This window comes from Pagrus pagrus (assembly GCF_965226575.1).
Source record: "Pagrus pagrus genome assembly, chromosome: 15".
NCBI classification, from domain to species: Eukaryota; Metazoa; Chordata; class Actinopteri; order Spariformes; family Sparidae; genus Pagrus; species Pagrus pagrus.
Genome location: NC_140199.1, coordinates 26,589,609 through 26,617,445, shown reverse-complemented (window position 1 = coordinate 26,617,445; position 27,837 = coordinate 26,589,609). Strand labels below are relative to the sequence as shown.

The following is a 27,837-nucleotide window of genomic DNA, read 5'->3' as shown; positions in this document are numbered from 1 at the left end:
GAAGGAAACTCCCCGCTTCGCCAGTCACAAACCGCCTACCCATGAAAACACCGGACAGGCACACAGGGATCCGTACCACATTGCGGTGAAAACCACTACGATTTGTAGAGAAGTCCTTCAACATCTCGACGGCGAAGGTAATTACATAACATACACTTTTACTGCTATTTTTTCAAAGGCAGACGTAGCTAAGTTAGCCGCTGAGCCCTGAGGGATTGGTTTGTTAACACTGTGGCTCCAAGTCATGGAAAGGTAACTGCTAACGTTAGTTAATGTGTAATGCAGTAACACAAACTCAGTTGAACACCGTTGTATTTTATTAACACACGGCGATAAGATTATACTCGTTGACAGACCTTTTTTTATTGCGGTTGTATTTATTAGCAAACGTAACGTTAGCTAACAAAAGCTGCTCACTGGCCTTGTGTTAAAACATTTTATCAGTTGACGACAAAACATCTCTCCTTATCGTTAATCCCGATCCAACATGATTGGCAGGAAAGCCAACCATATGTAGTGTTGTGTGAATTTAAACCGGAGCAGAATATTCAGTTGGTGAATATGCATGTTAGAATTACAAATACACATTTTCCAGCCGTGTAAACCACAGACATTTAGCTAACCGTTACCCAAAACCGCGCTACGAATACACAACCCAGGGTATGTGGCTGGGTTTTAGCTAGTGAGCTAGCTAGCTAAAATACTGAAGACGCCAGCTTGCTCATCTATTTTTAGGTGGTCAGACTATAAGCTCTTAAGCCACGCTATACAGTGGCTGCCGAGGCCTTACAGTGAATTAAAGCTGTGTTTTTAGCACGTTAAACCACCTGTGTCAGCCATTATTTGGATGCAACGCTATTTCACAGGTGTGCCTACTAACGTTACAGCAGCAGTAAATCGCCGATTATATTCTCAGCTGATCTCTCTCTCTCTCTCTCTCTCTCTCTCTCTCTCTCTCTCGCTCTCTTTAAATATTAACCGAGAGTTTAAATGGAAGTCAAACATTTGTTTATCTGTTTTGCTCCCTTGGTATGGTTACATTTGAGGTCTGTTTTGCCTCGTTTATTCGCCTCACAAGAGGGCGGAACGGGTGGCCTGATTTAGCCCTGTTTTCCATGAAGTCTGAACGCTCCTTCCCCTTTTGGGAGAAGAGGGGGCAAACGTGATCACAGATGTGTTTGCACAGTTGTGTCGTTGTGGAAAAATAAAGACACATCTGCCCTGTTACCAGGACATGCTGTGCAAAAACTCACCACACAGACAGATGAGCCAACAGAGACAGTGATGGAAATAAACAGGGAGATATCTGTGCAACGGAACTGGTGAGAAAGCAAATTTTCACAGACCCAAACAGTGTGACTGCAGGGATTGTCAAGGGGGCAAAATGTTAAAGTGAGTCAATGGGGTTTATTGTTGGCACACTGCATCCAGCCCAGTTGCAGGGCAGGCCCCTTTGCCAAAGCAAATCATGTCAGACTATCATCAACATGGAAACAATGAGTTTTCTGTAGGCGCAGCCATGATTCAGGCTTGGAAAGCTCTCTCAGCTGAGAAGTAAATGTATTGACCAATAGTATCCTAAATCATCAACTTCCTCCTTCCTCCTTCCTCTTTCATGTAACTGTTGTATTTAGAGAAAACTCTATTTTGTCATAAAGTGATCTTCATATAAATATTTCTGCTTTAATTGAGAAGTTAAAAACTGCATTTTTCTCTAACTCTGGGTGGAGCACACACTCCACTTCTCCAGCAAGGCTCCAGATTACTTTACACCATTATTGCGAGGTGTTATTTTATGAATGAAAACGGTTTGCTTCACTGGATATGACTGATCAGTTAGTCAGAGCTTATATCACATATAACTTTCCGTAACAAACTCATATTAGCATCCCTCTTAGTGATGTTTGCATTTATCTGTATCCCATTTTAGTGTCAGCTTGTGCAAGTGTCTGATCTCCATTGGAGAGTGAGAGGAAACAGAGCACCAGGAAATTAGGAAAGACACAGATATCAAGAGGAGAGGATGACGGAGACAGACGAGGGGAGAGACGGCAGCAGATGAGAGCAGATGGAGAGAGATGACAGAGAGAACAAGTGTACACATTGTAGATTTTTATTTTACTTTTTGTGCTGTTGTCTACTGACATACTGAGAGTGTTAACTGTGCATATTTTGGGTGTTTATAGAGGCGAGCACAAATCTGGGCCTAGCATTAGATGAAAACGTCGGCTCAGCAAGCATTTTAACTCACCATCAACTTTAAATCAAAAGTAAGGGACAGACCTCTAGAATTCTAAACCTTAGAACAGAGAAGTAAGGTCAGCCAGAGTTACTGTGTATAACACTAGTTGGCAACATCATTAAAGGATAAGTTCACCCCAAAATCAAAATTCAGTCATTATCTATCTTGTCATCCTCATGTCGATGTAAAGTCCGGTGAAGTTTTGTCCTGCATTACCTGCCAATATTATATCTGACGCATTTCGTAATGTGTATATCTGCTCCTCTCCAGGGTGTTTGAGCCTCAGTGCTCAAAGCACAGCTTTTGATCATATGGTTTCCGTCATAGGTTTGCCTCCAGAGAAACAATAAGGAAACACTTCAATCTTGTTTCTACCATAATTAGAAACACATGAAGTTTAACTGCCACTCACTCACTCACTCGCTCACTCACTCACTCACTCGCTCACTGGCTCGCTCACATGATGTCCCAGTTTCCTGTGGCCTACAACTGCTTTTCAGCAATCTAGGCTAGTAGCAGTTTGATCTAGCCTATTTTGTGTTTTTCAGAAAAGAAATTATGTCAAATTATATGAGATTAAATTTTAATAGCCCTGGTGGGACAGAAGGGCAGTGTTTACGTTGTCTAATGTCATCTGATTTGGCGGGGCTTTCTTTGAATAAATGAAGGAGCTACGGAGCGTTTAATGAGTTTGGCACAGTTAGAAATGATGTGGTTGTAAGCATCCATATAACCCTACATGATGCAGGTACATGACAGATGTGGTGACACATGCATTTGGGCATGGGTCATTGATTAGGGGTATTTGTAAGGAATTGTAATTGCCCTGTGAAGGCCAGCCTGGTTCCTGTTTTGGGCTATTGTCTAGCCTGCTTACACCTGAGCCAGGTATCCCCCTGTCCTGACTTGTTTTGAGTGACTCCCTCCTGCATTCCTGCTTCAAGTTTCTCAGGGTGTTTGGTGTACATGCAAATAATGGTACACCAGTGTGGCCATATTTCAATAAGTCTTGCTTGCTCCTGCCCTAATTTTTGCATATTTTGACCTATTTTAAACGCAACATGATGCTATATTGAGGGTAGATGGTGAACTTGCTGGGCCACTATGTCATTTTGTGTCCATAACTTTCCTTGGAGGAAAACCATGCATGGATTTAAACCAAATTATGTGTGTACAAAGTGTAAAGGTGAAAGAGACACAAAATTGTAAAGCAGGATCAAAAGGAGTTCTGTATGAGAGGGTTTCTGTGCTATTGTGAAAGTTGAAACCCCGCCCAACTCAATGTGCATAATAAGAATCTTCTTACTTATTTTTCCTCTTGAAATGACTTTAACAGTCATTAGGGAGGTGCTTGGATTGATTTACTGAACGTGCGTTTAAGAAGATGTGTATGTAAATCCACTTGAAAAATTGAAGATTACACAGTATCAGCCTACAAAGAAATGTATACCATATACGTGACTGTACAAGATAATCTACACTATGAAATGTTATGGACGTTGCCTTTGCTCCACTTGCCTTTTCAAGCCTGGTTTACTCTTCATTGTAAAAGAAATGAGCAGTGTGTACATTGTTTGAATAAGATGATTGCAACTAAAAGCGGCAGGAAACACTGACTGCATCTTGTGAGTTCCTCTCTGAAGAAATTAAAAGTTATCCCAAGATCATTGCAGTTATGTGATTGAAAAGACTGTTGGTTTTCTTATAGTGCCGTGGTGTTTTCAGGTCATTGAGCACGGTCATCAAAGGGGTACAATAAATGGCATCTTCACGGAAGATTGCACAGGTCAGAGAAACCAAGAAAGCAAGGGCCAGAACTCGATGTACTGTGCAAGTTATTTCTGTTAAAATACAGGCAGGAATCGAGTCATCGGGTTATGTTAGGGTGTTTTAAATTGGGTGGTTCACTTTCACGTGTAAGTACCGGAAAGACCTGAGTATTGTCAGTAATGACTTGTGAAAGGAAGTAGCCTAAACCACATGGCTTCAGATTCAACAGTGAATCAGTGATTCAACAATGAAACATGGTAAGAAGGAGAACAATTAAGAAGAATTAAGCACACATTTCTACTTTCAGCCATGCAAAAATACAGGAAACTGCATGTTTGTGTCTAGACATGCAAAGTCATTACAGGTCTGTTAATCTGTCAGTCTTGTTGACACAGGTCTTTGCAGTTTGGATAACTGATCTATGAAAAGCTGGGCTAAATGTTTTGCTGCACACTAATTACTCCCCGATGACAACAAGTCCCCTGTGTGCCATCCTAGATATAATTTCTGATGTGCCTGCACCACGTGCAGGTGAACAGAGAGGCGAGGCAGTCCTCGGTGGCTGTAAGGGCCTGACATCCTGATAAGTGACTCATAAAGCCACTGGTGGTTTGCTCATTAGCAGATAGCAGCTACCAGTATGGTGATTGTTTTGCCATTCAACTCAGCTCCCCAGAGACTGCTGCAGGAGTCATCCATGTTTATGGTCCATCTCATCTTTACTCTTGGCCAAACACCTTGCTCTGTTAATTAAAAGACTGACTGGAGATAATATTGTTCCATTAAAGCTAGGGATGTTAAGGTGTGCATGATGAAGCACATTTTGAACTAGATTTATTTGGCACGAGAGGCTTTGTTGTATCTGTGTTTTCATCACAATCATATTATGTAATGACAGATTAGCATATTGGTTTTGAATGTGAAGAACCTAGACAGAAGAACATAGATAAACTAACTTGTCAGAGTGAACTTGAATGCATCAGTTTTGGATAAGCAGAGATGTTCATGATACTAGACATTTGTGAACTCAAGACTAACGGTGTCACATCATCTTGGGGCGATAGAAACTATGTTTGTGACAAACAGATCTTTCCAGGGACGCCTAAAGGACGAAAGGAATTTTTCTATGTATATATGCATGTATAACTTGGCTATAGCTTAGCAAATGACAAACTGAACCAAGCTTTTACTCAGTATGAAACCTAAGAAAAATTTGACTGGTTAAAATACGAAAGAACGCAGTAAACTCACTATCGACGGATAGAGCATCCTATTTTTTCCCCTGACTGATCAACAAAGCCCTATTAAAATTGGAAAATGAGAGCTAGTAGGCAGCAAATTCCTGCATTGTGTTTTGCAAATGGAGCTAATAGCTAACAGCTAAACACACACAGCACAGAGAGAGATGTTTTTTTCAAAGGAACAATAACATTAAACACAGTGAGCTGCAATTTAATGTGACAACAGAAATTTACAGTAATAGTATTGGTGAAAACATTGGTGAAAAAGGCTAGTCAGTAGCACTGGAAAATAATGCAACACTCGATCCTCTCATGATTGATCATGCAGATGGTGCAAAGAAAACCAGCACTGCTAGTCATGGAGTTATGACCTCAGTTCAGTGAGACTTCAGGTGGCTGCACAGGAAAGAAATTAAATGGTATTTGTTTTTAGAATAGAAATTTCATTCTCCCACTACAACTGTAGTCCAGTCATCTGATGATAAAATTAGAAGTGCAATATTCCAAGGCAGTGGGAGGATGTTATATAATGCACGTTTTGTAGAGTCTGTTGTCAGCTGGTATGGCTAACAGATTGATTATTCCCGGACAGAAAAATATATCAGACCTCACTGCCTGTGGTTGTACTGTTCAGTAACTGTACACGAACAAGGCCATCATCAGACCACAGTATTAAATGTTTCAGTTTCGTACATGTTTCTTGAATAGGTTGTGTGATAGGGTTAAGATGTCTCCAATAACTCATTGTAAGGCCAAGACTGCTTTGACATTTCTAATAGAGGTTGACCGATTAATCGGTTTGGACAATTATTCGGCGCTGATAGGACCACTTACAAACTATTGTTATTGCCTGAACTTGGCTCCGATAGTTGCGGATGGCTGCGCAGCCTCCATCGACCATGCAGGGGGATATGTCACCATTTTTCATGGAGGATAAGTCAGTCATCATCATTTAAGGGCCACTTCTGCTGAAAATATCTGTGTGCGTGTGATTGACTCCTGAAAATCTAAAGTAAACAAAATGACACAGACTTTGGTAACTGCTGTACGTTAATGTTAGATATGCAACAGCCAAACATGCGCGACAGACTTTGCTTAATGTCACTGTTTTCAATGTAGACTAAGAGAGACTAACGTTACATCGGTTGGTGACAGAACTCTCAAAATCCTGACTTCACATGAAACTGAAATTATCTCCATGGATCCGATACCAGTGCGTGTTTAAAAAAAGAAAGTATACTGTATATACTACTGAGCCTGTATGGATGTGATATTTTTGCTATCATTGTTCAGCTTTCATCTGCCCCTCCCAAATATTTCAACGAAGATAGACGGATGTACTGCTGGTTGCTGAGCATCTAAGTTTACCTAGTGGTTTGACAAAGTTACACAAGGTGTTTAAGGGATTTCCCTGCAAGGTTTTACTCATTATGAACGTAAAAGTTTATGAGAAATAGCAGGAGGAGCCACAGAACCATACGTCATAAATCTAGGTGGGAGTACATTAACTCATTTTGATAATGGGACTGTATTAGTGTGTAATTTACCACAGGGACATGCATAGTTAAATTTTAACCATACAGTCTTTCATTTTAGCCATCACTGGCCCAGTTGTGTAAATATTGGCCCTGCATTGTCTGCCTGTGAGGTTTGTATATGAGGTGTAAAGGGATACAGGTGAGAGCGTAGTGTTCACCCATTGTCCGTTAGTCTCACAAGATAAAATAAAATGGTAAAGCGACACTAGTCTTTCAAAAATCATCTATAAAGACGAGGACAATGCCCTGAGGGCACAAGGCTGGGAGAAGGCAAACAAAGCTTCCCCCATTTTGAGGGGAATATCATCTTTGTCTAAGGTGACTAACATTGTTTGCTGGTTATGCAGTCATGATTTGAATCAAGATATCACCATTTTGTGTGAATGTGTCACATGCCGATATCCAGGTTAAATGCAACATGAGCTTTCAGATTCGAGAAGGATCAATGAAATCTGGTGCAGGACTGGTCTGTTGGCCTTGTGAATGATGTTAAGTTTGGTTTCAGTTTTCTACTTCCGGAGGCGCATCAGAGCAGCGGTGAAACCCCCTCTGTCCCCCCTCTCCGCATCTGAAACTTTCACACAGAGGACGACGCGAAGAATCAGTGCATGATTCCCACACTCAAATGACAGTGTGAATGGGGCTCCTGAAAGACCTGGTCAGTTTACCTGCTTGTTTCCAGGAAGACAAAACTGACACCCTTCTTTTTTATTGTGTGTGTGTCCTATCGTTGCTTGATTCTCAATTTCCTTAATATCTTTGCAACTTTCCAATTCATTTTGAGTTGGTTTAAAAGATCACTGTATTACTTTTAAGATTTTTTAACCTGTTCTCCTGCTGTGCTTGTAGTTGGTAATTTCTCCCGTTTTGACAAATGTTTCTCAGTTTCTGTGTGGGATATGTGTCATGGTGCCTTTCAACCCAACCCAGAGGCAGCCAGAGGTGAGCACGTGCAAATGACTCTGCTCAACATGAGTCACTCAAGCCTTCAGCTTTGCTCAGTCTGCGTCTGAAATGAATCAAATAGATCTCAAGAAGAAGAAATACACTTCCAAATTTCACTCCACTTGCTGCCAGACCTTCCACTTTTTGTGTTGTGGATTTAAAATGTTTCCTTTTGATCGCTTTTTAGGTACTTTGTTTTTTTTCCATTTTGTTTTACTGTCAGCTTTGAAATGTAGACTCATTTAAAGTCTTTTTACTTTTGTATCCTTCAATTTATTCTATTAACCTGTGGCGTAGGGTTATATGGAGGCAGTGGTGTTGAAGGTAGGCCATTTGCCAATACCCCCCTGAATATCTCCCTTTTTGTCACAGCCTTATGTTGGTAGGTATGCCTCAAAGTGCCTCTGTGCTGCTCTTTGCTTTCTAGTTGCCTACAAATGAGCCAAGTTGTCATGGTGATCACATCACCCTTCATTTTTGATAGTTCACTTGTTGGAAACACTGAAATGGTTTGAGACTTGGTTCGGCAACCAGCTCAAGCACGGGCATGTTGTTGTTGTTGTTGTTGTGAAAAGCCATTCTTATGACCGCTTCTGGACCTGAGTAATTCTCACTGTTACCAAAGAGACATACTGCATTTGTCGGATATCAGCTGCATATTTCAGCTGACATGATAAAACTGGTAAAGCCGACTGTGATGTAACTGAGGTTGACGTGCATGTGAGTGTGTCTATCGTGTGTGTCACTGTATATCTGTCCCCATATCTCATTGGTATTTGCATATCTGTACTTCTGCCAGTTTGTTGAAAGCCATTGTTCTCAACCGGTAGGTTTCAACTCTCACAAAAAAGAAAGCAACACATAATGAAGCTAAAGGCAGGAAACAAATGCAGGAATAGAGACAGAGTGGGAGAAAGGACAGTGAATAGGCTCCTGATCATGCAGGCAAGAAGGAAACTAAAAGCGTAATGCAAGAGGTGGAATATATGGTATAATGAGATCAGACATGTAGGATGAGGCAAGGCCGTGTACAGTTTTTTTATATAATCAGCAGCACCTTGAAGTCTGATTTGACATTAAATGGGAGCATACGCAGTGAGGCTAGGATTGGTGTACTATGATCACATTTTCTTGTACGTTTTAAGGAAACTGAAAGACACAGGAGATGAGGGAATTTAGGAACACATGCCAGCAAACGATAAATTGTATCACACAGGTGCCCTTTATTATGAAGCCTTATATTCAGATTAGACATTTATTTTTTCATAACCTTAAAAAACTGTAGTGAAATCTGTTTGCACTAGTAAGTGTTAATGGCATGTCTAGATGAAAGAGGCAGTATAGTTTTCTATACATCTGCCTGTGTTCTCATAACAAATTGTTGTACTTCTCTAAAAAGCTGTTAAAGCACGTTTGAATGAGTCACTCTTTACCACTCTTGGCTGCCTAAAGATGGGCTCCGGATGGTGTGTTTATGTTTGTGTCAGCTTGACATACTGTCGCTCCTGGGTGGGATATTTGTCTGGTGATGTCACATGTACTGCCTTGTGCTAAACCGCCCCCCCCCCCGTTCCCCTTCTCTCAGCACCACAAAACTTTCTGAGGGGAACAATTTACTGCATGAGGGAAAAGTGCAGTTGCGGTTATGTTACTGAAATCACAGCTAATTTGTCTGACTTGCTCTCAGTGGTGTAGTCTTTGTAGTTGTTTTATTCAGTTAGAATAAAAAATGTTATATTAATTTTTCATTTGTGGTTGCGGTTCCGCTTGATTTAGGTGTGTATAGCATCTAGGTGTGGAAATAAGAGGCACAGATCAGACTTTTGTAGTGGTACATGTCACTGCTTCCTGTGATCGTTCAACCATGTTGTATCTTTGAATGCTGCCTCTGCCTCACCAAGATGCTCCTGGATCAGGGCTCTACGCTGACATTTTTCCCAATGAGCACATGTGCTCCTAAAGTAAAATATCTGGGAGCACAAAAAATATGTATTTCTCGATGCTTAACACTTCACACTTAAATAGGCAGCACAAACAAAATTTTGATTTACAGTGTTTGATTTATTTATTTTTTCATTTCAGGCAGCACAAAACAATTTTTTTAATTTACAGTGTTTGGTTTAATTTTTTTCATTTCAGGCAACACAAAACAATTTCTTAAATTTACAGTGATTCCATTTTTTTCATTTCATTTTGTATCCAATGTGTACTAAACACGACGTTTTGACCCAGTTTTCATTGAATTTGTAGGTTCTTCCTCCAGTCGGTGGGGCAGCGGGGACAGGTTCTTCGGTAGCCGCCATGGCGTCAACATCAAGGCTAGCGCTAGCCTCCACAACTTCCGTTGCATCATTTACGACTTTGCACTTTTTCAGTTCCTCCGCTTTCTCTCTCGACTTATCTCCCGATTCCTCCTTCTCATTGTGCTCCTCTCGCTTCCGTTTGAAAAAATACTCAATCGATTTCATCCTGCTTTCGCACTCTCTTTCTTCTTCTATTTCTTCTTCGAGTTACCGGCAGTTCACTCTCCGTTTTTTCCCTCCGTTGATGGGATTGGGATTTGTAGTTTTTGAACGATTGCAGATAAAATAGGTTGTGACGGTAACTTGTGACCTTTGCTCGCACACTGTGCGCCATTTTAGGGGCAAATGCGAGTGAAATGCTCGCACTGTAGAGCCCTGTCCTGGATGTCTGTCTTTTGATGGTGATGTTTCTGACATGTTTGGTGTCTGTTTCCTCCAGGCCATGCTGTTACATTTTTAGCTGTTTAAAACAATAGATCGGTCCCTTTTTAGAATATAAGAAGCAATGCAGATGCAGAGAGGCTAGGATTGGTGTAATATGATAAAATTTTTCTTGTATGTGTTAAGACTCTAGCTGCAGCGTTCCAAACCATTCTGAACTTTTAGTGCTCTCACGCGGTAGAACCGAAAATAAGGCATTGCATAATCCAGACTAGACGAAACAAAGACATGAATCAGGATCTCTGCATCAGCTGTGGACAAGAAGGGCCTAATTTTAACTATGTTGCACGGGTGGTAAAAAGCAATATCTGTAATTTCTTTGATGTGCTGATCGAAAGAGAGGGTAGAATCATCAGCAAGATTCTTGACAGTTGAACTTTGAGAAGTAACACAGTTGTCAAGAGTTACCTTCACCTGATTAGAGTAGTGTCTCTGTCAAGCGGTGCCAATGACCAACATTGCAGTTTTATCCAAATTCAGGAGCAGGACGTTTTCTGACATCTATTTCTTCACCACACACAAGCAGGTCTCTAATTTTGTGCTTTGAGAATTTTCATCCAGCTGAGTATTGTTGGCATAGCAGCGGAACTGTATTCCATAACTCCGAATAATTTGGCCAAGAGGTGAAATATATAAAGAGAAGAGCAAAGGGCCAAGAACAGAGCCCTGGGGAACTCCACACTTCACATCAGTAAATATTGAAGTAGTATTATTATAAGAAACACATTGTTTTCTTTCCAATAGGTAAGACTTTAGCCAAGCTAGAGCCAGGCCAGAGATGTCACATCGACTTTCAAGTCGGTCTGACAGTATGCCATGATCTATGTCAACTGCAGCGCTGAGATCCAGTAACAGAAGCACCGAGGTAGAGTTTGAGTACATAGTAATGGAGTAGAATGTCATTTACCACTTTAGTAAGTGCAGTTTCGGTGGAATGACTGAAAAGCTTTCAGAAGATTATTATTAAGTAGGTAGCCTGGAAGTTGATGGGACACAACTCTTTCCAAGACATAAGAGACGAAGGGAAGGTTGGATACTGGTCTATAATTATTTAGAGACCCTGGGTCAATATGTGGTTCCTTAAGTGGAGTCTTAACCACAGCCGACTTAAAACTAGCCGGGACAACACCGGTCATGGGTGATTAACAATATTTAACACTGAAGGTCCCAGTGCTGGCCATAGATCCTTAAACAGTTTTGCCGGAACATCATCCAGGAGGCAAGCAGTTGGTTTTGAGGTTGAGACCAGTTTAGACAATGTCTCAAGAGAGATACTTTAAAAAAATGTTAAGAGCTGAGACTAACTGTGAATCTGCAAAAGGATATTTTACAATCAACTTTGCTGAGGAAGCCAGAGATGAAGAGATCATTTTGATTCTAATGTCATCAATTTTATTGCAAAAGAAATCTAAGAAATCTTGTGCAATAAAGGGTGCACAGCTCACAGACTGTGGCTTTTGAGTAAGTTTAGCCACAGTGTCAAAGAGAAATCTACGGTTGTGTTTATTATTGCTTATTAGGCCAGATAAGTATGCTGTTTTAGCAGCATTAAGAGCACGCTTATAGTTAAGTACACTATCACGCCATGCAAGATAGAAAACTTCCAAGTTAGATTTTCGCCATGCATGTTCCATTTCCATGCAGGCCTGCTTGAGATCTCGGGTTTCATTGTTAAACCAGGGAGTAGATTTCTTTGATCGTCTTGTCTTGGTAGAGCCAGGTGCGACAGAATCAAGGAGAGAAATAAGTACTGAGTTAACATCATTAGTGAGCCTTTCCACAGGTTCTGTCACTGTTGTAAAAGGAGCCAAGACTCCAGAGTGTCGCTACGATTGCCGGGCTGATATGATAAGAAGTAAAAACATTTGTGTCACCAGTACAAGGACAGGCTAATGACGCTTCAAATGTAATAAAGGCTTATTTAAGTGGATTAAAATCCCCAATAATTAGAATCTTAACTGAACGAGTAACAAGATCTGCAATAAATTCACCAAATTCTTCAGAATTGGGAGGTCCTGGAGGTCCAGGGGTAGACAATAAGGGAAATTTGAAGATCACTGGCCCCACCATTGTAACCACTGGCCCAGGAATCGATCCCCATAATAACGAAAAAGAACAATTTGATTTAATAACATTTATTTTAATACTGCAGTACTGAGGTCAAAAAAGTGCAAATACATAAATCAAGTGCAAACAGTGCTGCATTACTCAAGCACAATCAGTTCTTCCTCCATCTCCTCCTCAGTTGGTTGATTTTTGAGCCCCCCTCCATGTTAAAGGGCGTTTTACTTGACACATGCTAAAAAAATAAGATAAGATTTACAGCTTCAACCCACACCATGTTCTCTAATGCAGACATCAAGTTTAAATATTTGACCAACAGTGTTTTACAGGAGGATGATCTGAACAGCTGTTCTATTCACACTTAAAATGTTTTTTGTCTTTTCTAATTTTTAATCTATGAAATCAATCTGTGCCTTTTTTTGGAAGCTTCTCTCAAGTTTTACTCTTTCAAATAATCAACCATCTACAGGACTTTTCAGTACGCTATTTTTCTACTTCTTCTTCTCATCATCATTATAATTAATTATTATTATTAATAATATTGTTTAAAGTGAGCCTCTTATCGTTTAACAGAAAAATACATCATACAAACAGCAACTTTTGCAGCCTTGTCAGTGTGATGGCGAGTTATCACCTTTCTGTCATCACTAACATACTGTTAATAATCAAAGAAGCTCTGAGGCTTTGTTCTATATGTTATAATACAAGATTCAGCATTGAGCTACAATCAGGCAACATTCATGATTTTGTTCAGTCAAACTAACCAAAAGCTTCTTATTGATCATCATTATAAAGTTTCAGGGCGTTCCTGTAACCATGGTAACTCACGGTGCCAGAGGGGAGGGAGAGACGCTGAATGAAGCCGTTTACACAGATACTCTGCAGACAGTCCAGACTATAGTTGTTGTTTCACACATGTAGCACACAACAGGAGACTCTCCGTGTCAGACGAGTTCTCACGTGCTGACTAAACTCAACTGATAACGTAGCAGCGCGACGAGTCCTTGCTAGCTAAGCAGCTAAACTTTAGCGCCGCTCCGTGTTGAGATCCCGCCCTGTGTGGGTCACTACACTGTCATTGGTCAGGCGAGCACACGCTGTTAACGATACCATTGGCTGTAGAGTCTGACAGTCTGTCAATAAACATCAGCCAACAGTTCTCCTCCGATCTACATTGATCTCACAAGTCGCCTCTGTGAAGTTTGAGTGACGGAAATCCGTCGTAGCGACGGACAACTTTAATCCATGCTGGCCCCACCGGCCAGTGCTTGGAACGTTCTGGTGGCCCTGACGGTTTTAAAAGTACATCCGGGCCACCGGGCCATTTATATTGTCGACCCCTGAGGTCTGTAGATTACCACCAGGTGAAAGCCAGTTCCCTGGACATGGCCGTTACTACTTGATGAAGATGGTTTTAAAACCAGAGCTTCTAATGAAGAAAATTTAAAGTCCTGGTTGGAGGTTAAACTGAAAATAGATTTGTACATGAGAGCAAGACCTCCACCCTGTTTAGAGGCCCGAGCAACATGGGCGTAGTTAAAGTCAGGATGGGAGGCTTCATTTAATGGCAGAAAATGATTAGGTTTCAGCCATGTTTCACATAAGCCAATCATGTCCATCTTATGCTCAATAATCAAACCATTAATCAGTAAGGCTTTAGTGGACAGTGATCTAATATTAATGAAGCCAAATTTGAGGATTTTAAGCTAGAGATGTGGAAATTTCTCGATTATAAGATGCATTACGATGCGGACGTGGAAGATTCTGCATCGATATAATCGAGAGTTTGCAGCTTATGCTGATTCTTGACTGTCTGGCCTCAGCTGGAAAATAAAGTTATGTCGCATAACAAGCAAGATGTTCAATGTGAAACACAAGATAAGCATGAAATCGTCATTTAAAACACTGAGGGTTGTCCAGAACTCAAATGAACATTCCCATGATGACAATGTAGACGTGGAAGTAAAGAACTGAAACCACTGAAGTTCCTTGTAGATTCTGGGGTTAGCCCATGTGAGCTGTAACACATACACCAGGAAGCAGGACTTGTTTGTTGCTATAACACACATCTGTACTGTGTTGAAAATCTGTGTTACAGTCAAAATTGCATGATGAAAATATTAACTTTGCTCTGCACATGAAAGCAGCATTTGAACAAATAAAAAGCAACTCAGCCTTGTCAACTCCACTGTGTACTCTCTGCATGAAGTCAGTTTCCTCCCATTTACTGATCGTTAGGGACACCCGGTCCTGTTTTATCACTTCCTAGTTGTGGACTCCAGTGGCCTTGTGCGGGTTTATGAGCAGTGTTAAGATTCAAAGTTCAGTTTGTTAAGATTACGCACTCACACATGGCAAGGTTAAAAAAAAACGGCCACTTCCCTCAACACCTTAAACATCCTCAGAGGAATGACATCAGTGCTGTAAGTGGGAGCTGGCCAACAGTAAGTAAACATGCAACAATAGAAGTCACTGCTCTGTAAGCATGCACTTGAATGTTGAAAATAAAGGCTTCCAACAAAGCTGCCAGTAACAATCCTATCATATCTATGTTGTCTTCCTCTCGTGTTGTCATATTTACCAAAGTTCTGACGGGAATCAAAACGCTTTCAAGGTCAAAGTCCTTTGTTGAGGGAGCAGCTTCAACTTTTTTCTTTTATCTTTATCTTGTATCAGAATTCACAACATCATAAGGTTGAGGCATTTCCAGACTTTCCTCTGTTTCTGTAGTTCTCTGCCCTCAAACAGTATTGTTTTGAAGTCACTTATGATCAGATCTTTATCTGTTTTGCTTGTGTCAGAAACATTTTTAACAAAGCCTTCCACTTGGTCATCAGAGGATGAAATATGTACTCTCTGCAATATGTTATTGCAGGGTCAGGTTACAGCCAGTGGAAAGTAATTCCGTGCATACATACTGTATGTACTCTTGGTGTCCAGATGCACAAGCTTCGTTTCCACTCCCACAATATCCATTTATGAACGTAGAAATGCCCTAAAACACATATTGCATATTGATACTTGTGTTCGCTCCACCTTGAGGAACAGAGTATAATGTATAAATCACAACACAGTTTAACTGACTGTTTAACATCGCCAGAGCAGGTGGCATTGTACACGACCATTGTACATGGCTGTAGCTTTTTATAGAACTGCACCTGCACATGTACCCGTAAATCATCACCACTGTACCTGTATCTGTCTGTCATCGTTATTGTGAGTCAGAAGGATGATTAACATAAAGACCTCATATTAAAACAGACTTTACATAGTGCTTTGTAATCCAGGATCAAAAGAAAAGATCATTTACAGGGAGGTAATGGCTCAGGTTTAAATAAAAAGAATGATAATTAGGCAGTCTCGTTAATTAGTTAATCACTAATCACAAATTAATCATTAAAATATATTTTACTGAAGGATGTGTAGACTGAAAAATAACACAAGCAGTGAAATTGGCAAACGACCTTCCTTCACCTTGTATTTCATGTCCACCTCATAATTTCAGCTGCAGCTTTCTCCAGTAAAATGTGTCTTTGCTGGGTGAAAGTTTGTGTGAGGTATGCAAATTCTCACCGCACATTCTTCCATTATAAATACCAGTTTATGTGTGCATGCACATCCTTTATACATCTGGCCATCGTGTTGAATATAGAGCCGGACCAATACTGTGAAAAATTCTGATATTGATATATCGGCTGATGAACACACATTTTTCTGCAATGATCCCTCAAATCATCCCTCATGTATTGTGACAAATATATCTAATGGAGGCAGTTTAACAATATATTAAAATATCTTTAAAATGACATCAGGGCACTGAAAATGTAAGCATCACTGGGAATTTAATATAAATTACCTCAAGCATCTTTTTCTGCATTAATGTCTAAAAAATAGGTAGGCAGTGTTTCCTGTTGTTTTGTAGCAGTGGTAGCAGGGGGTACATTTTGGTATTTGTTTCATGTCCATCCCTGTTCATCTTAGTTTTGGTTGTAGTGCTTTAGGTGATTGTGACATTACTGTTTATACTTAGTCATGTGATCATGATTAAAGGGCCTTTTCTATGCACTGGGGCTTATGCTTGTTTGTGTTGGTTTTTGTTTTTATTTGTTTGTTTTGTTATTTAGATTATAATATTCAGTTGCCTGTTGTATCTGGCTGTGGTGGTAATGGCCGATAGGAACTTTTACAAACTATTGTTATCGGCTGAACTTGGCTCTGATAGTTGCAGACTGCTGTGCAACCTCCACTGTCACCATTTTGCATGGAGCATATGTCGTGATATCATTTATATTTAAATGAAAGTTAACATTAAATAAGACAGCTTTATTCATAAATTAATTAACTTTCTAAGGGTGTTTGGTTATAGTATGGATGAAATTATTGTGTTTTAGACTGCAGACTGATAAACTGCTAATGTTACTCTGCTGAAAGCATGTTGTCTCTGTTTTGCTATCAGCTGTAGAGTTAATGTTAAATGCAAGCACAACTATGAGTCAATTGAACAAGAGAACAATGGCACAGCAGCATCATACTCTTTCCATCGTCTCGCTGAGACTGAGCAAATACAGGTCAGTTTATTAGTTTGCGGATTAGTTTGTTTTTCCCACTTCAGTTGAGTCAGATTATTTCTTCACCGAGCATGCTGTAAGCTGATTCATAGACCAAAGGTTCTCTGCACACAGCTGACTCAGTGACAGCTAATCTCTGATCTGTCTGAACTCTACACTGTTAGCAGCACACTGATGCAACTGCTCAATGCTTCAGTGTTTCTCTTGCTTCCCGCTAAATACTGTTCACAGTTGCACTCTTCGCTAAATTAAGGTTCACAGCTGGGTCATCATGTGGCTAAGCTGTTGCAATGAGGACTCTCTTATTGTGCTGTTTGCATGCTAGCGATATGTTTATTTTCACTCACACTCTGTTGTTCGTGTGCACAATCGTGGAGTTATCAGCACAAACTGTTCTCCAGACCTCAGCAGGAGTAAATCTGATGCCAGGCGTTGTCCCAGCTTATAGCCCACTTATTTGGCCCTGTTTTTCTGGCCTCAATGAACAACCTTTTGAGCTCAGCGGAGGTGAGGTGAGGTACTGATGCGCAGTTTGTTGTCCTGCCAACCAGCCAGCCTGCCAGTGTATTTAGCTGCTATTGGCCATTAGCTGAGCTGGCTGTGCTGGGGCCTGATTGCTGGCTGCTTGCCTGTTTACAGGGGTGGGGCTCTCTCAGTGCTCAGTGCTGACCTTCACTCTGATTTATGATTTCCGTATCGCAGTTTGTCCCCCCCCCCCCACACTCCTCTGAACTTGAGCAGGGCCACCCTGTGTCCACCACTGACATCGCGTTGTGTAAACAAAAACATGATATGCAGCAGATGTGTGAGTTCACCTCCTTTAATGCTAAGCCTAGCCCTGGATTAGAAACACACTGTGTGAGAGCGAGATGTGAAAGAACAGATATTTTTATCTGCTACAGTGTTCAACACAGTTTCATAGATTTTTTTTTTTTAGTTTGGCTTGACTGATAATTAGGTTTCAGGAGTAATCTGATTTACATGGTCAATTGACTTTGTACTCTGTTAAACTGTAGAAATCATTGTGTACGTTGCGTACATTACTTGTGTGTATTGACATGATCTCAGTGGTGAAGAGTAATGTTGAATCTCCAATTCATGTATAAAAGAGCTAATCAACTCTGAATGATGCCACTGATGAATGAAAAGATTTCCCTGCAGTGAGGATAAAAGAGGGAAAACATGCCAATCAATTGGTCCTTACACTGTTGCTGTTATTCTTGTAAAAGCTTTACGATGATGTGAATTATTCATTTAATGTTTCATGTCTGTGAAATGGAGCTTAAGTAGTTTCATGGGTGGTTTTTCTCTATTATTAAGTCAGGACTGAGTGGAAAAAATTGATTTGCATCTTGGATTTATCAGGATTCTCTCTTGAAAGATAGTGTCTCAATGCAGAAAAGTCAGTCATTTAAATGTAAAACACTGTTATTGACATTATAATCACCTTTATCAATTTTGCAAAGACTGCCAGGCTGAACGTTCCTTACAGCTGAACAATCGGATGGTGAAACATAACAGACATAAACATGTGCGTCATGTTTTCATTCTAAATTAGGCTTCTTGGCGAGGATGGCTGAGCGTGAGTGAAGATGATGGAATTACATTATTCTGTTTGTTTTAATTATGGATGAGAACAAATGCTATGTTTTACAATTAATAAGAAGTCACACGGAAAATATAAATCACTGGAGATGCACAATTGCAATTTTCTTGGCTGATTCTGTTTTACAATTTTTATTTTATGTATTTATATTGTTTTAGCTTGACCTGCTGATTTTGACTTTGGCCAGCTCCAATTTTCTTCCAAAGAACTATAATTGACAGCATACACAATCAGTCGGTCCATCACCATAAATCACAATAGAAATGCCACGATACTGGGCTGTGGCTGAGGAGGTTGAGCGGTCGTCCACCAATCAGAGGGCTGCATCCTGCAGTCTACATGTCTTGGGCAAGATACTGAACCCCAGATTGTTCCCGGTTGCTCTTCCATCACTGTGTGATTATGAGTGGTTATTGCTCCTGATGAGGAAGTGGTACCTTGCATGCTAGCCTCTGCCACAAGTGTGTGTGTATGAATGTGTGTGTGAATTGCTGAATGCTTGTGAAGACTTGTGTTGTAAAACACGTGGTTGGTCAGACCATCATAGCCTCTGGATCATTAGGTGTGCTGGGATTCCCCCCCTTACTTGCTTCCAGGTCTGGCCAGGCATCTGGCCAATGACCACACCCCATGGAGTTGTGGAAATGGATGTGATAGTCATCGCTGCATTCTGACTCACATCCTTTTATTTTTGCTCTAACAGGGGTCCAGTGTGTGGGGAAGACCTTATGAGGTGAAGAAAGCCCAAGGAGGCCACTGGGGTTCATCTGCTATCTATTAGCCCGAACCCTGACTGACCTGCTGCCTACTTCCTGCTCCCCATCACTTCAAGAGGAGGCTGGGCTCCCTCTGGGTGCAAGAAAACACCATGTGCCAAAACTGGAGAGGACTTAGCACTGCCCCATAGACAGCCAAGCCTCTTGTTAACCTTCCCCTCTAGTCTGAGGACCCTTTTTATCCTCTACGTTGTAGCAGCCAAGATGAAGAAGGTGGGAGGATGGTCAGCAGAGGACGTCTCTGATTGGCTGAGCAAAGAGGGGATGCCGGAGTACATAGATGCCCTCCGTCAAATGGATGGCCCTTCTCTGCTCACGCTCACTGAGGCAGATTTCAAGATGCCTCCCCTCTCGCTGGTGTCTTCTGATGGTGGGCAGCAGATGTTGGAAAGACTGGAGACGCTGCAGATAGAGACTCATATCGAGGCTCACAAAAACGGACATGCCAACGGGCATGCTGGTGGTCTACCTAACGGAACTAGCAAGCCTCAGAGGAATGGCACATTGGGGATGAAGGACTTCAGAAAAGAAATGGTCCACATCCCTATCCCTACAATGGAAAAGACACGCTCCTCATTCCCTGCTGAGTGGGGGAAGACGGGCATAGCATTTGTCTACGCAGTGGTGTGCTTTGTCACCACCACTGTCGTCATTTCAGTGGTCCATGAGCGAGTACCGCCAAAGGAGCATACCCCACCACTGCCTGATAAATTCTTTGACATGTTTAACAGGGTGGAGTGGGCCTTCTCCATCTGTGAGATAAATGGCATGCTGCTGGTGGGACTTTGGCTTATTCAGTGGACTCTACTCAAATACAGGTACAGTCTAGTTTAATCACTAAAATCTTTTTTTAGTTAAATGCAAGTACATTATCATATCATTCATTTTTGTCTTTTCTTTCCAGGTCAATTATAGGCAGGCGGTTCTTTTTCATTGTGGGCACACTTTATTTGTACCGATGTATTACCATGTACATCACCACTCTGCCTGTTCCTGGGATGCACTTCAAATGCTCTCCAAAGGTACAATACACACACGCTTTAATTTCTCGTCATTATAGGTCAGTTGCGCATGCCAGGCCTTTTTCTTACTTACTTGCTTTCAGCATCATCGTGCTGCTGAATGGGCAACTTCAGGAAAAAAAAATCTCTTTTGCAAGCTGAAAGCCTCTGAGTGCTCTCCACTGACCACTGATTGTGAGATGTGTGTCCATTTTTTTGTGTTGGCTTCACTTTTTTTGTAGTTCCTAATGCTGCAATTGTTCTATCAGGAGAGCAGCTTCATATCCTTTTATTGAAAGCCACTGTACAGCATTTCCTGTTGGGTAATGGCATTTTGCTCATAGGAAATTAAAACAATCCTGGTGAAATAGATGATAAAATAAATGCAGTCTGTGTGGCCTCTTTCATCCCTTAACTCTGAAAACATTTGCATGCTTGTAGTAGGAATCGACCAATTATCGGTGGGCTGATTATCGCATCTGGTATTCAGCTTTTTGCCAACTATCTGAGTCTGTGTTTTGTTTTGTTGTTGTCATTTGGTTTTGTGTCAGATTGCCGATAAAAATAAACGTATTTAATTCTAATTCCTAAGTCTTATTATCGTAAATTATATACCCGTAAATGATCTTATATTATTTGGTAATTACCACTGGTAATAAGTAGGTAATTACAGAATAGCTTCAGCTAATTACAAAGATAAATCTCCACTAGTATCCAACATGTATTAATTTAATTACTCTGATATAGTTACTTTTTTTTTCATTTCCATTTAAAGAATGCGTATTTGTTTGATTCTTTTTCCTGTACTTGCTGCATCTTGAGCTATTGTAACAAGTGAATTTCCCCGTTGTGGGATAAATAAAGCCTATCTGATCTATCTAATCTAATCTAATCATACCTCTTAGGAAAGTAGGCACCAATTACCCATCAATATTAAGTAACAGTTATAGTCATCCAAGGTTTGTGTTGGTATCAGCCCAAGTTTAAGTATGTCCTAACAAGAAATTAATACAGTACTTTTTACTTTGTCTTAAATAGTTATTGTTCATGGCTACTCCCATTTCTTTCTAAGCTAAAACTGGACTGCAAAAGGAAGCCTTGTTTGTGTCCTTTTTTTCTATCCAATAATATACTATAATTTACTATATATTTACTGGATAAGTACATAGCAATCAGGGGACTCTAAAAGGTCTACTGAAGGGCTACTGAAGTGTTGATAATCTGAATTAGCAAAGTAGCTAGTAACTGAAGTTACCAAATACATGTGCTGGACTAATGTGAGAGAAAATATAAATCCTCAAAAGTGTATTAATGTACAGTACTGAGTAAATTGTTCTGTTACATGGAAAAGTCATTATCATGGTCAAAAGGAAGCAGCTGCTTCCTTCTTTGGAAGAATAATACAGGTTGTTTAGGTTAACACATCACTCATTTACATGAGGATTTGCATTTTGAGCTTGTTTTTTAATTCAACACTACTACCAATCTTAATCTAAAGGAAATATTAGGGGATGATCTGCATGTATTTTATGGGTTAATGGTTATTTGACAGATGAGGATTTTATTTATAAAACATGTAGTTTAACCCTACAGCATTACACACTTTTACAATACTCTAAAGTAAAGCATCAGCATACCTGTAACTGGTCCTCATGTGAGATCACCCTGCGTCTTTTGTAGAGAAGCGAAAGAATTTGATGTGTTTTTGAAAAAATTTAAAAGAAAGCAAATGCAGTTTAAAATGATCTTCAAAGCAATGGGAAAAATAATTTAAGAGACGTGTCGTGTTATCACAGTTGAATACAGACTCGATGGAAAACTTGATAGCAGCTGTCCTCACCTTTGCCATGAAGAGATGAACGCAGCTGTCTGGATTAATTCAAATTGTGCTGCCTTTCTCTCTCTCTTTCACACACATGTATTCCTTTATCCTCCATGGTCAGTGATCGATGATCTCATGAATGTCTGTGTTCCTTTTTTTATTTCAGCTTCTCGGGAACTGGGAGGCACAGATGAGGAGAGTAATGAAGATGATTGCTGGTGGGGGCCTATCAATCACAGGTTCTCACACCATGTGTGGAGACTATCTGTACAGCGGCCACACCGTCATGCTAACACTAACGTACCTCTTCATCAAGGAGTGTAAGTTCCACTGTGTTTATACTACAGTTTAAGTAAGAACTAACAGGAAGGTTTTACCTCTACACCACATATGATGCTCAGTTTACATTGTTTGTTTTTAGTCAAATGCAGCAGATGATTTTGACAAAATCATCTACCATAATCTAGTGCACCTTTCTTTCAGAAGGTCAGGTGTCATGAGAGTGATACAAATCAGAAATGGTGATTGGACGTTTAACCATGGACGTTCTCCAATTGTATTAGATTTGATTTTGGTATTAAGACTTATTTCAACATTTGCTCCATTACATAACTCACGTTCAAGGTCCCTCCCCACGACCTGCAGTGTCATCGGTATGTCCCTGATAAAGGGTAGTACTGCCTGGCTTGCTCAAAGCTTCTCTAAATAGTGTCAGGAAATGTAGACACAAAGGAAATGAGTGTCGCTTTAACCATGTTAAGACCCATCCTCATTCTCTGTTCCTCATTTTCATTATCTTGCACAACCACCTGGTTTATTGCCAACCACATGGGTCAGAGGTTATAGAACTTTAACTGCTTGGTCAAGGAGTAGACATTATTAAGTTTCTCATGCCGGCTTTGAGTCAACAGTTCTTTCTGTCTGTGACTTCACATGGTACTGAGATGATTTTCCACCAGGTTTGTGCTGACAGACCTTATTGATATAGCAGTGACATCTAGTGGTGAAAAGAGAGCAGAGGAAGCCTATTGACCCATTTAAAGAGTATTCATCGTCTTCTTTAGAGTTGATATTGTTGGGTTTAATCTGTGTCATTGCTGTCTCCGATTGGCAGATTCCCCCAAGCGGTTCTGGTTGTACCACTGGGTTTGCTGGACCTTGAGTGCTGTGGGGATTTTCTGCATCCTTCTGGCACATGACCACTACACTGTGGATGTGGTGGTTGCATACTTTATCACTACACGCCTCTTTTGGTGGTACCACACCATGGCCAACCAGCAGGTGAGTTATGTCTACTTATGTTGCATAGAGCATTGGTTTCGTGTTAAGCTCCAGTGGTCACCAGATGTTTATAGAAAATAAGATAGAATAAAAATCTTTAGACTGGGGAATAGTTTTACTGGGGATATTTGCCTCAAATTTGATTTTATTGAGTGTGTTTCTACGATTCAAAGTGTTTGTGCATGAGACACGCAAGAATCCCTCTTATTTTATGTTGACCTTTTCAGGATGTTCAAAGTGAAGTGAAATTCCCAGTGCTATAGGGGTCAGGGCAGGGGGTCCAACCTGATAACTCTATGGGGTCATGACTCAGTAAGTTGGAGAATCGCTGACATAGAGTATGAACACAGAGGATGTTCTAGGTGGGAAAACATGGCATGTGAGTTCCTGCGTTCTCAGCCCGATGCAGATAATATAGATTGTTGAACCATCTCCACATTTTTTTGTCAGTGCTGTAAGTTAGCAACTTGTATTTCAGCTATTTCTGGAATTATCAAGTCTTAAAATTCTGTGCTTGTAGTTGGCAGTAAAAAATGAAATGCTTCTTGTATAAAGGGTTGGGCAGCACGACAAAATAAACTGCGACTATCTCATACTTGAAAGTCTTTTTGGGCTCCAGTGTATCATGTGACGTTGTAATTAAACGGTTCGGCCACTACGAAAGTTGGCTTCAAAGCGTCGTGTTCTTCCTGGGGGCTTGGTATCTGTACGCTTTAATATGAAGCTACAGCTGGCAACTGAAGCTGATTAAACTGATTAGCTTAGCTTAGTTAATGACTGGAAATAGTTTGGCACAATAACTCTTTTACTGCATGACCTAACCTGTTGCTTTTGTATGACGTATGATGTGTCAATTAGTGAGCTTGAAATGAGCTGGTAGGCAAAATTTTGCACAAGGCCAGGCTGCTGACAGATGAGTCATGAATCTCTTATCAATCTTCTTATGTAACTCTTGACAATAAAGAAAATAAGCATATATGTTTAAATGTATATTCTGTTTATACATGTGGAACTGCAGTGTGACGAAGTATCTTTAGTTTTCAGATATTTCCTTTGCTGGATTATCCAAATGAGTAAATTTCCATTATTTTACCTGTAAATGATCTACCAAGTACAGCATTGTATCTGATTTCCACCTGTCCACTCCTGTCACTGTTTTTATCTGCGCTTAAAGAGTCCATGTGAAAGTACAGCTGACACAATGTGAAATGACAGTAGACCCTGAATAATCTGTATTAAATTGTTCGAAACAATAACGAACTGTCAATTAAATGTGCATCAGATATTTAACAATCCCACTAACAGAATCTATGTGTTCTGTTTCAGTCACTGAAAGAGACGTCACAAAGTAACCCGTTCTCACGGGTATGGTGGTACAGACTGTTCCTATACTTTGAGGAGAACGTCAACGGTACGGTCCCTCGCAACTATCAGGTGCCGTCGTCATTGCGAGCATTGCCGTGGAACCGAGGTGTGAAATACAGCAAACTGGACATTCAGTGACCCTCATCATGTTGGAGCGGGCAAGGACTATGACTTCCAAAAGTGCTGTTTTTACCTGTGGAAGATGGCACTGTTCAGTGTAGCGCGCTGTCCTTTCACCTCTAGTAACAGACACATCCCTGTCCAAATGGGTAGCACTGTGACCCACCTAGTATTTTTTTTCTCCGTGTGTAAACATATATATATATTATTTTTGTTCTCTCTTGTCCTCTTTCTCCTCTGTTGTATTTGTCAAGACAGAGCACTAATTTATATTTGTTTTGTGTCTATTCCTCTTCATGGGCCACATGACAGTTTCTGCTTTTGTAGCAGATCTTGAAGCATTTTGACAAACTTCTAAAACTCAACGTTTTTGGCCATAAGGACTCAATAACGTTTTTTTCCCTCTCTGCACAAACCATAGTTAACGTCTTCATGTTCTTACAAGCTTTTTAGTGCAAATGTTGTCAATCAAAGGCGTATTTGATAACCAAAATGCCATAAGCTTTTTCCTTCTTCTTCTTCTTCTTCTTCTTTTTTTTTTTTATAGATTACTTTTTGTAAACTGTCCTTGCTAAAATGAGTCAAAGGTGCAAAAAATACTTTTTTTAAGTATGTCAAACTTTATTTTTCAAAAACAAATGATGTCCAAGAAAAGATTTTTAGATTTTTACCTTTTTCAAGATGGATAACTGAGAGCATAAGAAACTAATGTGGTATAACATTATTCCAGTGCCTTTCTTAGCTTGATTGTAAAACAGTTCAAGTACTATGTGTCTTGTGTCACCCTGCCGCGGCTGTGACCACACCGCAGTACGAGGTGGTACTTAGTTAACAGTCTCGTTCCCATGAATGTAAAAACAACTACGCCAGCCTTACCAGAAAATTGGTTTTCTCAAAATTAAGTGCAGTGAGTGAAATGTCCCGTTTATTTATTGATGCTTTATGATGTCAGTTTGTGTTTAGTTGGTTAATGCTGTTCTAACAGGAGAAAATGACTGTTAATTGTGTTGTTTTATGTCCATAACATCTCATTTTTTTTACCAATCAGTCTTTAACCAACACCAGCCATGTTGAAAGCCCGATCATTGATAGTCAGTCATCAGCTAGCTTTCCTTCCCAACAATATCTGCTAAACATCACTGCCTGATTGGAGACTGCATAAGAAATGTCTCTGAGGTGCAGAGTTAAGTTATTCTGGACCTCACACTCTTTTGCATCATCGTCACATCTGTTTGCTCAGGAGATAACAAGCCCCTCTTTTGCTCCCAACATCGGGCCCCATTTTGAAATTAGAATTTTCCATGTTGCTGTCTCGTCTCGTAACCATTTATTGTGATGAGATCTAGAGGAAAATATGACATACGAGTTGTGAAAACAAGCTTCAGGCAAAGTTTCTGAGCATGTCTGTGATGAATCTGCTTTGTTTAGTTTGTCTTGTGCTAAGTCAAGCTGCTACCTTACAGTTAAAGGTCAGTGTATCTCCCACACCACCTCCTCGAGGTAGCTCAACATGGTACATGTGTGTGGGGAACAAGCTGAAGCATGATGCACAGAGCTCCTCATATATCTGGACATATGTGTGCAAACAGGACTTTGATTTCCATGAATGTGAAAATGCGTCCTTATTGATGATCCTAATCATATACATGTCAACTTGTTTTGTTATTTTTATATGCTTTTCTTTGTGTAACTATGACTGAACTGTAAAAAAAAAAGAAGTATTGCACAAGTTCATCTATTGGGAAAGATTAACTCATTATGTTAAAATTTCAAATAAAACTGATTACTTTTGAAGACAAACTGCACTAAGCTTTAGATTATAAGACCTCCAGATAATTAATAATATTGATCATGTGACTAACTTCTTTAAACCAAGGGGGAAGTGAGGATGTAACATTATTTTCAATGATGAAGAGTCTGGATGTACAAGACAAATTACAGCACAGGCTTTACCTCCTTCTTGTAGCATTGTCCAATCATTTCACCCCTACAGAGAGTGGTGAGTCGGTCTTTAAGATTACAGCAGGTTCCTCACATGCGACCATATTTTGATTCGAGATAACGTTCGAGGAAATGGTCGGGTTGTGGCTCTCTAATGATGTTTGAGGGCTTTCATTGGAGTTAATGTTCATCTTCTAGTTTGCCAATCAAGTTCTTGTTTTTGGTTTTTTTTTTCTTTTTTCTTTTTTGTCTCTAAGAAATGAAAGTTGTATGTTTCTCTGTAAACTTCTCACCCTCTTTGTCCCTTTTTTGTGCGTATACCAGATGTTTGTAAGATATGATAAAGGATTCTACTTGGGATGCTTTTGAATAAAACATTTTACAATAATGTATTTGATTTACTGCGAGTCCCTTTCATTCTCCATTGTCATTGTGCCTAAAGATGACATCATGGCAGATCCACTAACAGCCAGCAGATGGACACATTGAGTTAAAGTGAGCGTTGGCCTCTTCTTCCAAAAGCAGTTTTTCTTCCAGTATGTATTTAGATTTAATTCAAACATGTCAAACTTTGGTCTCTATTAATCCACTCAGGTGTGAACAGTCAGCTGAGCATGAGGTTTCTGAATAAACACACACTGCCTACACACACTTAGACTTAGTCACAGTTTTCCTATCTAATACGTACATTATAGTAATGACTAAAAGTGGCTGAAATCTGCCTGTCACATTGAATATTCATTACTATATGTTGAAGCGTGGAGAAAACCATTGCTGGGTGTTATTTATTATTCATTTAACAAACTGTCTTCA

General features: G+C 40.2%; 1 protein-coding gene across 3 annotated transcripts; it reads left to right on the top strand.

Annotated features, from left to right (window-relative positions):
• The first annotated feature begins 34 nt into the window (after window positions 1-34).
• On the top strand, window positions 35-27,416 carry LOC311270968 (phosphatidylcholine:ceramide cholinephosphotransferase 1-like). Of its 3 annotated transcripts, XM_084376263.1 has the most exons (8): window positions 35-137; window positions 1,232-1,322; window positions 1,931-2,096; window positions 19,422-20,312; window positions 20,399-20,516; window positions 22,484-22,637; window positions 23,432-23,598; window positions 24,925-27,416. In XM_084376263.1, the coding sequence occupies exons 4-8, from the start codon at window positions 19,699-19,701 to the stop codon at window positions 25,099-25,101; spliced, it is 1,230 nt and encodes a 409-aa protein (XP_084232389.1). In that variant the 5' UTR covers window positions 35-137; window positions 1,232-1,322; window positions 1,931-2,096; window positions 19,422-19,698; the 3' UTR covers window positions 25,102-27,416. The 3 variants fall into 3 exon arrangements, with proteins under 3 accessions (XP_084232389.1, XP_084232387.1, XP_084232388.1); XM_084376261.1 differs by lacking the exon at window positions 1,232-1,322; XM_084376262.1 differs by lacking the exons at window positions 1,232-1,322; window positions 1,931-2,096.
• Window positions 27,417-27,837: the final 421 nt, after the last annotated feature.